The following is a 14,856-nucleotide window of genomic DNA, read 5'->3' as shown; positions in this document are numbered from 1 at the left end:
GGCAGAACAGATAGTGACATATGGATTTTCTGCACCTTAGGGAGAAAACAAGAAGACTGAATATCACACCAGCCAACCAATGAAATCTGGAAGGATGCACACAAAGCCCTCAGACCTAGACAGTAACAGAGTGTCGTATAAGAAATATGGGTAGGAATTTTTAGTTTCAGTTCTGCTTATCATTCAAAGAATACCTTGAAATTTAGTAAGTACCAAAATAAAGACGTGAAGAAAACATTATAATAGGAACCTCATCAAGATTAGAACTCATTACCTTTGTGAGGGAAGTTAGTGCTTTATCCAAGGTCTTTAGCTACTTTAAATAGAAATTTCACTATTACAGTGACCACTGTAGAAAGTTTATGAAAACAATAGAAACACAAAAATATAACAAAAAAATGTTAAAAAACAATCCTTTAGAATTTCCAGTAACCTAAGTGCTGTGTATTTACATATGTAATTCAATGAATTGTTTACTTTAAAATATGGAAGGGAAAGGGGTTGTAAAAAGAAGAAAACCTTTCTGCTGCATCATTCCCCATTGCTATTAGCATTCTTAAATGCAAGTATTATTTTTACTGTCACCATTTAGAATTAAAAAATGCAAGTCATATCACTTCCCCCAGCTGAAGTGACAGATTCAATACATGAAATCAAACAGAAAGTTTATGACATTTTCATATGTTTGCTGACTGAAATCTCTTAAGTATAATTGGATCATGCTTCCTTACTTTTGCTTTTTTTTCTGCAAGCAGAGGAATGGAAACATTTATATTCTAAAATTTAGCTAATATTCATAGCAACTTTTTGCTCCCTTCCCTCCCCTTCCCTTCCCACTCCCTTCCCTCCCCTTGCTTTTCCTCCCCTCCCCTCTCCCTTCCCTATGCCTATGAAATTAAGTCTAAAATGTTAAGGATTAGCAGCACTATGCTAATTTGCCTCAAAAGTCAGAATTAATTATACTTATATACATAGGTTGCCCTGTAAGTAATGCTTCCTATTTATTTCCATAAAAACTACAACAAATACAAAGAGCATAATAATGCTATTTGATAGAACAAGTTTTCAGCTACAGAATGCTATTTTTACAACACAGCTGCTACCATTATCCGTGCATTTTTGCTATCAGTGAAAATCTGCACCACTGTCACTGTCACCACTGCTAAAACACAGCACCCATGACATCACTGTGTTCGCATTCACTGGATGGTCTCCATAAACCTTCAGCAAACACCAGTGGATGTTAATGGGTGCCTTTTTTTTTTTTTTTTTTTTTTTTTTTTTTTTTTTTTTTCATACGGAGGCATTCAGTTCCACATCTTTGCTTTGTACATACTTCCTTGTCAGACAACATTTGTCAGACTACCCCTCCGCTGCCGTCTGTCTCATGGCAACAAAATGTAATGTAATATTGTGGGAAGGTTCAACCTCTTCTGCCATATCACTCTGACTTAGTGGACCAACATAATAAAATAGGAGGAATTAGTTTTGGAACAGCCCTCATACATCTTGAACTGTTTCAGCTTTAGTCACATGAAACTTGCAAGCTATTCTGGGGAGAGATATCACAGAATCCTAGAATTATAGAGTGACCGAGGTTGGCAGAGACCTCTGGGTACCTATGGCCCACAGTAGGGTACCCAAGGCCATGGCACAGAAGTGATTCCTGTTGTTCAGATGGTACCTCCTGTGTTTCAGTTTGTGCCTGTGGCCTCTTGCCTTGGTACTGAGAAGAGCCTGGCTCCATCTTCACTGCAGCCTCCTTTTAGGTATTCATGGAGTTTGAAAAGATCTCCCCTGATCCTCCTCTTCTCCAGGCTGAATCAGGGGAGTCTGATAACTCAAGATGATTTGTATACATTGCTCCACTCTCATACACTTGCCTCATGGCATAAGATTGCATCTGCAAGACTGACATTGGTGAAGCACTAGTATATCTCAAAACAGTGTTTTAGCTTGGAAATTCATAGGAATAATGATGACACTTCTTTCTCAGATCTACAAGTAGCAATGCAGTCTCTCGTATTCAAAAAACAATGCCTTAATTTTTAACACCAATCTCTCTTTTGAGTGAGCTGGTGAAAGAGTGCCAGGGCTGGGCTAACTACATTTCAGCCAACTTCTGGTATTGCTGGAAATGAAGTCCTACATGTGTGTGAACAGTTCTTCACTGAGCTCCTTGCTAGTGAACTTCTTGATACAGAAACCAGCTAGTTACTAGAAGAGGAAATATTGTAACAGTGTCAGTGTCACTTGGATCTTGACAGCATCTGAGAGGGACTTGATCTGTTTAAAAATTAGATAGGTACTGTAGCATGTGGTCATGATACAGTAAGTCCTGTATGATATTCACTTACAGTATTGACTTAGTTGACTGTCAAAATATGCATTTTTTAAATTTAGATTTTTTTCTTTGCATTGAAGGCATTCCTCATACATATATAGCCCAACATTTCCACCCTGCTGTAACTGGACAGTCTGAATCTCACCCGAGCAGATACTGGATGAGATAATGGTTTCTTCATCTGAGTTGACAGTGGACAAACACACAAACAAACCAATGATAAGTCTGAGCTTTTTGTAGACATATTCAATTCCTTCTCTCTTGAGTACTGTAATTTTTATAGAGGTTGTGAACTATTAGTGTTATGATGCAGAAAGATGCAAGAATGATGACTAAATAATTATTCCCTAAGATTAGGGATGTTGTAGGGTCAGCTTCCCTGTTATCACTTCAAGTTTGCTTATTCAAGTGAATAACAACACTAATGAGTTTGTAGATCAACAAGTATGCACAGTCTCTCTATTTTCTTGCATTTAGAGTAACTTCAGCTTCTTGAAGAATTCCTGATTTACAGGAGGCTAATACAGGACCTGATGATAGGCCGACGGATATCAATGAGGCTGTGGATCTTTCCTTCAAGTATTTCTAACAGCAAAATTATTTGATTTGGATACCTAACAAGTGCAGCAGATTTGGAGTGGTATATGTGAGACAGACCTCACCTAATTCTTGACTTCATCTCTCTACAGTCGTTTAAAAATGGTCATACAAAAGGTGGATATTTTTCTCCACTGGCGAGTAGCTAACAAATATAGAAATCAACACAAGTGTCTACACCTAGTGGTTAACACAATTTAACCTGCTGTTAGTGTTAGCCAGGAGGTGTAGACACCCATCATGTAGACATTTATATCTGTATTAGCTGAATCTTATCTTAAATTTTTATTATATTTAGAATAGATTAACAAATACAGTAAAGCTACAATTTCTGGGAGAACAGTATCTAAAAAGAAGCTGAAGTCTGCATTGTTTACAGATAATTTAGCATCTTGCAGCTGGCCAAGTGTATGCTTGGCTGATGAAATGAGAGAGAATATTTCCCATTCTTGATACAAATTCTTGAGCTATATGACTTCATCACAGATGTGGATACATTTCTGGGAAGTTCATCCTGCAATGGCCATGGCTATTTATCAGTCAAAAGGGTCATCAACAAACCCAGTTAATTATTTGTGCACTATTGTTGTTTCTTGAAACTTTTACCAAAGGAATTGAAGCTTGCGAAAATGTGCCTAGTGAAAATCTTTCCTGTGCCTGTTTATGTTTGAGTGTTTCAGTTTATCTAATCCATTGAACCACCTTGAGAACTGTAGGAGTTTCAGCTTTTGCAGCTTAAACTTTGATCTAAGTCACCCGCAGACCTGACTCTTTGTTTGCCTTAGAATGGCAGTCATTCAAAACCATTCACTGTATAAAAATCTTTACGTGTTCATGCAGTCTTTTACCAGCAACTTTCACTCAGCATTTTAATAGGATTCAGCAGCCCTTTAAACGTAGACAGTTCTCCATTGGCAGCATGAGGCTTCAGCCAAGATAAAGCAATAGAACATTGCAGGAAAGCATGTGGTATCAGCTCCTCCTAGGCTACCTTGAGGTAGATGGAGATGCTGTGGGGTGTAATGTTCATATCCAGCAGCTTGATTGAACTCCAAATGTTAAAACTTGTCCTAGTAATATTGCAAAAGCCTTTCTAAGAGACATTAGATCACAGATGCCAGATTTACACAAGTGCATAACAACCCTCAGGAACTCCAAAACATCTGGCAAATAGGATCTAGAATGTAATTTTGTCTGTTTCTGATGCATCCGCTGAGATGTGGCCCCTCTGAGTTTGCATGTGAGGTTTGCTGTGGGTCTGCAGCAATTACAGCAATACCACTTAATGCCCAGCACTGTGCTCTGAGCAATGTTGTATGTCAGTACAGTCACTTTGCTTTGCTGCATTAATTGTTTCATAGCAATGCAGTGATGACAAGTCTGTCAGGCTTCAGCTTCCATGTTCCAAGTGATGAAATCCAAAACTGTTTTGTTTTGCTGGTGAAATCACTGTGTTGCCATCAGGTTAAAAGGGACACAATGAATCTTACACAGCTTGATCCTTCTCTTCTTGTATCTGTACTTGTATCTGAACACTAAACTAGCTTTTGGGTGGAGAAGTAAAATAATTACAAATTTTTCAATATTAGTTTTCTATGAGTTTGTTTCTTTAACAATTAGAGTGAGTACACATGGTTTCTTCAAACATACAGCCTGGGAAGGTGCAGGGGATGTGTCTTTCCTTACTGTTTTCTCATGTCTGATACCTGTTTGAATCATTAGCCTTTTGTTTACCAGTTGGCCAAAACAAAAATAATAATAATAAGAAAAAGGAGCATCAGCCTTGAAAGGGAAAGAGTCCAGAGTTATACCACAGATGGGTACACCAGCACCTGTGGTTATCCCTCACATCCATGTTGCTTCACAGATTGTAGTGCCAATGTCCTCAAGCTTTTTACTATGGTACCCTGCTGACACAATATGATACTTTGATTGCTTATTAAAGCCTCCCGTATTGTGATTGTAGCTGGAGAACATATAAATTGCACAACACACAGTGCATGTCAAAAGAATAAATAAAATCTATCTTAAAAGCTTTGTTTAAAATCTATTTAAAATCTCTATTCATCATATGGATAGGTAGAGAATCATAGTTCAAAAAGTTTGAAAAGTACTGGATACGCCATCACTTGGCTGAACAGTGCTTTTAAGAACATCCTGACCTTCATGAAGTTTTCCCAGTTTTCCATTATCATATTTAGGAATCACTGCAAATATTCACAGAAACAACGGTAGATGCCACAACCATTAGCCTGAGATTCTCTAATTGCTTTACTACAGAACTCTATTAGTCTTCACAAAAATGAAGACATCTGTGTACAGAATTTATTCAGAGATTTAACTTTGCACATAACAGGCTCACATAAATATAAAGCATATTTGAATGTATATTTCTATCATGGATTCTTAAGATGAATTAATTACCTCAGGTAAAAAAAAATCAACAAAACAGAAAACCCTATTTTATTTCTATGCAATTTTTTTTTTTTTTTTTTTTTTTTTTTTTCCTATGTATTCCCATTTCAGTCTGTGGCTACAGCAATGAACATCAAGGACATCTATATTGAATTTCAGCATCAAAATTCAAATAAGATGTAAGGGCGCTCTCTTTTCCAGAGTACAGTCTTCATATGAACAAGTTTCCCACAGCCAGTTGCAGGTATTTGGGTGCTGCATCTGAGAATGCTGAACTACAAATAGCGGGAAAATCTCTCTAGTAGCACATAAGGTAGTAGCAAAATATTAGGAGATATGAAGATCATGTTACTAAATGTATCTGCTACTTTAATTTTGCCTTTGGCAACCAAGTTGAATTTTGAAGTTAGAACAGCAAGAAGAACTGAGAATTAAAAAGCCAGTAGAATTTTTAAAATAAAACCAACAAAGAACAATCTATGTTCTTTATTTTATAAATTAAAAAAAAAAAAAAATGGTTGGAAATTCATTAATATGGCATCAGAAACATCATGCCAACAGTAATATAAGACTTTGGGCAAATTATAGTGTTTTAAAAATAATACTTTTCACAACCTTCACACTTCCTACTTGCAAAGCCCTGCACATTCCTACAGAAAAAAACTTTAGGGGGATTTGTTCCAATAAACTATGATAGTCTGAATTATTCCTTTGCATCCAGAACAAAGATGAAAGGAAATTTCCAGAAGAATCACATGGGGCTACTCTTCCTACATTATCTGTGCTTATGTGTGTTTACATGTTTGCTCCCTCTACTGTAATGGAGTATAAAGAATATGCTCTACTGCTTTGCTCCTTCCAAAGCGATCCGTCTCAGACTAGAAAATACTCTGCATCTTCACAGTGACTCTGGCCATCACGAACTGGGTTTTCTGCAACAATAACGTGAATCCCAAACTACTGTTTCTTCTACAACATGTTAGTGGGAAATGGATGGAAAATTATGTATGGGCCCTGATGTCAACGCATAGTCTAACTAGTCTGTGAGGAACGAGGACTGCTTGAGAGAGTCTGTGTAGAGTGATTGGGCTGTGTGGATGCAGGATGACAGTCTCCCATAAACAGTTGCAGCAGTGGAAATATATATCAGATAAAGTGAAGAAAAATCTTCACCATGAGAACAGTAGATAGGAGCCAGCAGAGGGTGCGGAATCTCTGTCCTTCAACATTCTCTGCACTTCCATGGATGAAACCTTATCCAACCACAAAGTTATCCCTACTTTGAGCAGGAGGTTTGTGGCTGGGGTCCATTCCAACTTATTCTATCTTTCTGCCATCGTAATCTCTTGCAGGATATAATCACTGACTAGGAAACTGACTTCATCTTCCTTCAAAAATGTTTCATCCATGCATAGACCCTAGAGACATTTAAGACATTTTCCAATTTTTATCAATTTGTAGATATGAAAGCATTTCCAGCAGTGATCCAGATCTTAATAGCAGCTTTAGATCTCTTCAGAAGTTTCTTTTCTTCATTTAGTTTTCACAGATTCCTTATTAGTAGTCCACAGATGCCTACGTCTCCATATGTCACACTGAAAACTCATTTTCATGTTCTAATGAAAACAAGGTTGGATCAGACTCGACTTTGATTGTTTTGCAAAGCTATCTTTTCTAAAGCCAGAATTTTTCCCTCAGTAGACTGTGCTCTCTTTGCCTGTCCACGCACAAATTCCCCTTCAATAAACTGGCTAAAAACCAAAGAACATTGTAACCAGTTTTTATGTAGTAGAATGGAGAGCATTTCTCAGTCCATTTCAGCATAGAAGAACAGAGGGATCCTTCTTCCCTTAAAATAGCATGAAATGGGAAAGATGAGCTACCTGGCAATTTTAGAAAAAACAAGAGGAATTTCTATCTGAGGACTTATCTTTTCTCACAGAGGAACTGTTAGGCATCTACACAGTACCTGATATGGAAAAATGCATGCATTTATGGACAAAGTGAATCTCAGAAATCACAAATCATTGTATTTCTTACATAAAAGAACCATCTTAATTACCTGTTTCCATTTTCCCATCTTGTGCTGCAGGCCCATCAGGAATTACACTCTTCACCTGAAGAAACTCATCTGGCTCATCCCCACCAATGATGGTAAATCCAAAACCCATGTTGCTTTTCTTAAGAGTGGTGCTGAGGAAAGTCCCCTTCAGCTGTGATGCATCACGGGTGAAGAGTGGTTTTTCTACATCAGTCAACACAAACAAGAAAGACAAAAGTTCTGATCTAGTCAAAACATGGCAGGGACAGCAGATAACAGTACCAGCTGGCAGCATGTGACAGCGTATGAAGACAGAGGAAATAAAGAGCGCAGGCATTCCAGGAAAAAAATATTTGTGAGTTTTTATATTGAAAAAGCTTAGAAAATGTTTTAATCTATAGCAGATCTGCCATAAATGGGGAGTTATATTCTTTCATATTAGAAATACAAGTGGATATTGTGTAGCTAAAATAATTAGAACAATAAAAATGATATGTGAGGCAATTTTAAAACCTCTTCCCCAAAAAATAAATTGAGCTTTGTCTACAAAGTAATACATTCTGTACAATTTCCCTCCCATGTGCAGTAAGAGAAATATCCCCTGTATTTCTCATTCCATGTGTTACAGACAGTGATAAACATTCGGTGATCTTTCCTCTCCAAACAGGTGGGTTTGGTGCCAGGTCTGACCGCTGTGATGGTGGTGCCACCTTCCCATCCCTTTGCCACGTGCCCGGTGTGCAGTACAGGTGGCTGTGGCCTCCCGCTGCCTTGCTCCCATGCTTTGCTGTGTGGAGAAGGGTAGGAGGAATGTGCAAAGGTGGTGGCTTCCATTCATCTGGCTAAGTGGGCAGTGCAGTGGGGCTGGCAGGACATACCGTATGGCCCGCGTGTCCTGGCGGGGTTGCGCCAGCACTGGGACAGATCATTCACACTGCGGGACCGCTGTGGAACGGGGCGCAGGCGGACGAGTTTGGGCCTAGGCAGGGTTGATGAGGAGCTGCCTACTATCACAAAGGAGAAGAAGCCTCATTCTCCAGCTGGAACCTCATGTTAAAGTTTGTCTCTACCAGTACACTTTGCTGCTTACACAGCTCATTGTAAGCACATTAATTCTCACATTACGGAGAGGCTGTATTCCTGTAAACTCCTACAGCACAGTGCCTGAGGCTTTTAACTTAATTGATGCTTGCTAGATGAGCTAGCTAAGAAACATACCAAACATCAACTAAAGGTAATTTACAGAAAGTACAATTAATTATCTCAGTGTTGCCAACCTCAGGTGCTCAAGAGAGAGTCACGCATTCCCAAGAATAGAAGCTAGTATTTTATTTAGAAAATTACTTTGGGGGTCTTATTGTGCATTCTGTTTCTCAGCCTTCAGGACACACTAAGGTCAACTTGTCTCTTTTTCCTGCGACTCTGGAGGTTATATTTTCATAGGTGTCTCATGAGTCCCGCAACTCCAGGAGCTGGAACTTTTAGGAGAGAAAAATGCTAGGAGGCAGGTGATAACATTGTGAGAATTGGCAACACTCTTATTTCCATCAGACTAGGACAAAATAATTGTCGCGTAGCAGGAGAGCAGGATCTTTCATCTTAACTAAGATAGGCTGACATGGTACTGTACCTCGGAAACCTTGGGCCTGCATAGGCTTTGTTCCAAGTTCTGCGTTGGGCATGTTATGCTGCTGTAGCTTCCTTTTTGCTTCTAGCACAGGGTTTTCAAATTGTGTTCTTCTATTTATGTGGCTGGAAAAAATTTGGTTTTGATTAAAAATTGGGTTCAGTTGGGGAAAATGATTATTTTCACAGTAGGATGTGACTCAGGTGTGTGTGGTTAGATAGCGAAACTGTTATGAAACCCCAATGGGCCTGAGCATGTCCCTTATACTCTGCATAATTTTGGTGGGGATGAGAAATGCACAATCTATGCGCATAAAATAATGAACAGCGTTGGAAAGTGCCTTATCATTTCAATATGCTGAACTCTGCTACAGGCAAACAGTTTTGATCTATGGGACTACATGGCAAATTGCAGTACTGCTGAAGCGTGCTACAACAACAGTTTCTCATGTCTTTAGTTCATACATTGTTCTGTGCATGATTCAAAGGGACTGAACAAATATTTTTTCATTGTTATTGATTATCTGTAAATAAAATTACTTACAGAAAAGGTAAAGCCTGGCACACAGAGGGTTTTAATGATCCCTGCTTAAAAAAGAAATATATGTAGCATAGGAAAGTAGCTGAGGATGATTTCTTTTTATTTCTATGTTATGTACCTGCTAAACTGTACACAAAAACAGGATTTTTCAGAAAAGTCAGATGGTAGATTAAAACTATATACATAAATAATGAACTATAGAAGAAGTTACTGTTATACACAATTTTTTTTCTCCTTTTGAAAAAATGTATTACATTTCCCGTAGCAAGTCAGGAAATACATCTGTCATTACATAACCGATTTCCTTTATTTTGCTTGGAAATACTAGCTTAACTACTTTAATCTTATCCTTGATTTTAATACTTGAACTTAAAGTGCGTATTTTACCAACTAACGAATAGTCCTACAATTCTGTGATCTTTCTAACTTTTTCTGAAGAAGCCAAGGGGATTCAGAAGGAAGTACTGAACAATTCTAAAAGATGAGGTCACGATAGGATCACAAAACACTGCAGATAGTGTTCTGGGGAAGTAAATACACAATGCAAAATAAGGTCTCAAACACATCAGTCCTTATTTATTCTCACTGAGCCACTCTGTACTCATTTTTTTTCTGCAAAGTCAATCTTGATCATGGGCTTTAAGTACTTGGAGAGGTTAACTCAGAACTTATGAGATCTCAAAGTGGGTGGAATTCCTTCTATTTATTTTGAAATGACCTTTTATGCCCAAATATTAAGCACTACACAGGCCACTCAGGATTCAGATCCTAACACTACTTCAAACAAAATGTATGGAATTGACATACAGAAGGGGTTGAAGGAAGTCATTAAGTCCTAAGGGAGAGTATTATCCTTGGAAAACAGAGATTTATGCAATGAAAAGACTTCTATTAATGGGAAAAAAAAAAACAAAACAAAAACACTTGATTTAATGACAGGAAGAATATAAGATAAATTTTGGAGTTGCTACTTTGTTAACATGGCTGTCTCTCATTCAAGTGGCAGCTAAATAACTCTTGTACTGAAAAATTTTCATTAATAGCTTTCTTATAAATTTGAATCTATACTGCAAAAATAGAAGATTCTTTTTGTTTCTTTCCTTCTATACACTGACTGATTAAGATTGCAGGCTTTGATTCCTTGGCTTTAGACCATGCTGAAATTGCCAGGGTCTGTTTTCATCACCTTTATCTATTGGAAACCTAGAAATGTTCAGTGGAGGGGAAAGAAGCTTCATCATTTAGAAATGAAGGAAGACAAGACTCACATGCATTAAATAGGATTAAATAGGATAATTGTGAAATACCCAATATGAGCATGAAAATGGTAGTTTTCATGCTACTACCATCATGTGATGTATTTCAGTACTATAAAGGAAATAATATTATTGCCACTCAAAAGAAAGTTGTGAAACATCATGTGAAATAGGAGATAAAGTTCTGATCTCCCAGGATCAAATAAAACAAATCCACAACAAAGGTTTTTACAGGAAGACCAATGAAAGAGAGAGTGTTCTGTGACAGAACACCAAAGAAGTTTGCTTCTTTTATTCGGGTAGAATGAATGCTGATGCATAGTTGCATTTTATGAATACATTTGGAAGTAGATAGTAGTATATATTAAAAATGTTGGGATTTCAGTCACGAAATCTTTAGGCTTCTTTCAAGCAGAAGTGTGCAATTATGAAACAGCTTCCAATAGCAGATATGGGATAAAAGTCTAGCTTGCTTTATGATAGCATTTGACAAAATTGAAAACTAAGTTTTCTACACAGGATGTTGAGTTAGTTGCCCAAACAAGGGGATCAAACACTATTTTGAATGCTCTAAAATATCCTATCTCATTCCTCAGCTGCCCTTCCAGAGGACAAGAGGTTCCCATAACTTTTGTCCCATATAATGCAGAGGTAATGAATATTCCAAATCAGATTATACATCTGCCTTTAGGAATTACATGCTTAGAGCTTTGCTGTAACAGCTGATTACAGTCCAGTGCCCCCAGTCAAAACTTACATGTGGTCATGTGATTAAAAAAGAGGGATTTTACTTACTACAGGACGTGTCCATGGCTCATGAAAAATCAGCTCCTGTGATAATGTCATGACAGCTAGAATTTCTTATCAGCTGCCTCTCAGCAGTTTCTAGTAGGAGCTGGAGTTGTGGTTTAGAATATTTAGACAGAAGTGTTTTCTGTAATAGCTATCATGAAAATGACCTTTTTGTTCTAATGTATCAGACAGGGAGACTAACAGAGATACTTGAGTCACCTCAGGGTGTTGATGCAATCTCAGTAATTCTTAACTCCACTTTATTTCCCTGTTTTGACTGTTTTATAGCAGAGTGCCATCTCAAAAACACAATGTAAAAATTCCATCAAATTCATACAGCTGTATTACATTTTGGGTCCAATAAGCACCAAAAAAAACCCACAACAAACAAACAAAACGACAACAACAACAAATTTATACTGAAAATCAGTCCTTTTTATCAGTTACTCTGGATCTGTGCTCCTAGACTGATGAGACAAGAAGGACCTCCCTATTGTGCAAGTTTAAGTGCTCTAAAGCTCCACAGCTAAATCAGAAAATTTGCTACTGATGAGTTTAGCTGAGAATGAAGTTATTAAGCTAAGTACTTTCCTTGAAAGGAAGGACATTCTAGACTTTCATCTAGGTACTTCAGCTGCATACAAAATAGGTATTACTGAACTAGGCCTTAATACGACAATCTAAGTCTGAGTTTTAGAGATGGTTACAAATAAGTGCTTTGGTGTTTAGTTGTATTGCTCATTGCCCTCAGCACCTAATTCAGTGATTGTTTCTCTCCTGACTTGAAAATTTTATCTAGTTCTCTTCCTACCTAAAATCCCATCTCTGCTATTCTCCTAACTGGGGTCCAGAAGGAAGATGGGACTACCTACCTAGAGGAATACATCTAATCACACCTGTGTGATGGGACTTCTCATCAAATTACGTAAAGAGTTTTTTTTTCTCCCCCTTTCCCCTCTCATAACTATTTTTTGAGTCCTGATTCAACTATATTTTATACTATGAATATTAAATGTAAAAGCCTCATCCGAAGATAAAAACCCAATTCCAGAAATAAAATTCCATGCTGCATTTTGCTCACTTCCTGACTCCAGGAACCCCAATCAACTCCCTGCACAGAAGAACAGGCAGTCAGTGCCACTGTTAGCCCACAATATGTAAGCTGTAGGATTTGTTTTTTTTTGCTGCTTTTAGCTGCAAAGTTGAAATAGTGGATTTTGTGTCATGAGGAATATGGTCAGTGCCAGATATCCTGGAAGTACGTGCGTCAGCAGAAGGATTTTAGCCTATTCTTCTCCTTAGCTATTTAATGGACAGTTGTTTATTAGTAGTTGGTGATTAAAACCCACCAAAGCAGTTCTGAGGATTGGGATGCTGACAAGACGGACGTTCTGATGGATAATCTGTTAATGAATCCTCTTTACATTCACGTTTTTCAGTCACTAATATTTTATGACAACAACATCAACAAAAAAACACCTCTGGAAAGGTTTCCTTCTTGAGTAATAACAGAACACTGTCAGAAACTGTAAGTTAAGGAGATACATTTTTCCAGAATAAATACCTGTATGGCCAATTTAGCTGTTCTATTACAGAGGCCGCCTCAGGAAATTGAACTCTGTGTTGTGGTTAATCATCCTTAAAGGGGGAAATAATCTTTTGTCAATTAGAATGCTGAAAGACCCAGTGCACTCTAACAACCACGTTCTCTCCATAGCCTTCTGCAGATAAGTGCTGCTAGCTCTCAGTTTATAAATTAGGAGAGAACTGGATGAAAGTTAACCCAGGTATACCAAACAATTCTCATTCATGTGAAATGTCTACACCTTACAAATGAAGCCCAGATCTTCATAACAAGCCAAATTAAAATTTTAATAATGTCTTGAACTTACATTCATGCATGATTTATATGACAAAGTTATACTGGGGACCTGATTTTTTAACAGAATTTGCAAATAACAGTGTGATAAATCTTAGTTAACTTTGCCCGCATGGCCTTTTTATTTTCTTTGTTTTTGTTTGTTTGCTTGCTTGTTTTTCACATTATCTCCTGGTCTAGGGTTCTGGAACTGAGCATGGCTGATTCACATAAAGTGAACCTGAATCCCTCTGCTCCATTGTCCTTCCTTACAGTCTTCCCACACGATACAGATGTGTCACTGAGTGGAATATGAGCCCTTTCTTCACTGACAGTTTTAAAGGCCTGCATTTAATCTTGAACTGGACTTGAATGTGAGAAAGTTCATAACACAGCTTTCCATGATTTACCCCACTCTTGTGACATGATTAAGACAGTTTAATGTTAACTAATTGTATCTAGCAAAAAATGAACTAATCCATTGAATACTGATAATAAAAAAGGTGTAACTTCTACTTTTTAGAATGAAAAATGGGAAGCAATTTTTGTCTCAAACTTATTGAGCTCAGACAGCAAATTAAAGTACAACTGTGTTTTACTGACTATAAAATTCCTTATGAACTTAAGCATGGCTGCAGGTTTAATGCCATCCTGTGAACATTTATTCCACTTCTTAAATCTTCTGAGCCTACAGTAGGTTTTATATATCTTTCCACAAATCTTATCTGCAGTAGGATGAAGAAACCTGGCAGTAACAGTCTTGAAATATGTAATTGCATGATAACATCTGGATTGAGTACCTTGTGTTTGTTCACCTGTGGATGGACATTAAATGGGGATGAATACTTGCTCCTTATGCAGGGGAAGTGTGAACCTCACCAGTGCCACAGTGCCTTGGGCTGCACTAACAGCAAAGGAGTGCTCAGTAAGACATTAATGCATAGAAGTTGCACAACACCTTTACTCACCAAAATACAGTAAAAATCAGAAAGGTGGAATACACCAAGCAGCTTACAAATGTATGTGCAGAAATCTTCAGGGGAGGTTAAATACAAAGATACATAAAGATCAACCACTAACTACTCTGGGTTCGTAAAAGATCTAAGGCACAATTTGATTGTATTACTTAAGGACTTACCTTTAGATAGAGAAGAATGACTACTCTGGCTTGGGCAAGCAGCAAAGGAGATGGGGTTGCTGCTCTTGCACCAGAGGGCAGGGATTCAGCCGGGGACAAAAAAGCAGCAGAGCAGATGCTACTGCATTTGGAGACTGGGACAGAAGGACTCAGTGTGGCAGGGGCCAGACACAGTTTCCATTTGTTTGCTTTGCATGGGGGCTAGCAAAGCTGCTTTTATAGCAGTGAAGAAAGGCGAATCTCTCAGA

General features: G+C 37.9%; 1 protein-coding gene across 5 annotated transcripts in view; it reads right to left on the bottom strand.

Moving 5' to 3' along the window:
• Window positions 1–14,856, bottom strand: part of MAGI2 (membrane associated guanylate kinase, WW and PDZ domain containing 2) — a 694,208-nt gene that overhangs the window by 137,531 nt on the left and 541,821 nt on the right. For all 5 annotated transcript variants that reach the window (XM_072333162.1, XM_072333185.1, XM_072333169.1 and 2 more), the window contains exons 8-9: window positions 9,028–9,149; window positions 7,419–7,601 (exon numbers count right to left, since the gene is read on the bottom strand). In XM_072333162.1, coding sequence (XP_072189263.1) covers window positions 7,419–7,601; window positions 9,028–9,149 — 305 coding nt within the window. The remainder of the gene's footprint in view (window positions 1–7,418; window positions 7,602–9,027; window positions 9,150–14,856) is intronic.

This window comes from Excalfactoria chinensis, chromosome 1 (genome assembly GCF_039878825.1).
Source record: "Excalfactoria chinensis isolate bCotChi1 chromosome 1, bCotChi1.hap2, whole genome shotgun sequence".
Classification (NCBI taxonomy): Eukaryota; Metazoa; Chordata; class Aves; order Galliformes; family Phasianidae; genus Excalfactoria; species Excalfactoria chinensis.
Note: the sequence above shows the minus strand (reverse complement) of the source record. Positions and strands in the feature narration are given on the sequence as shown.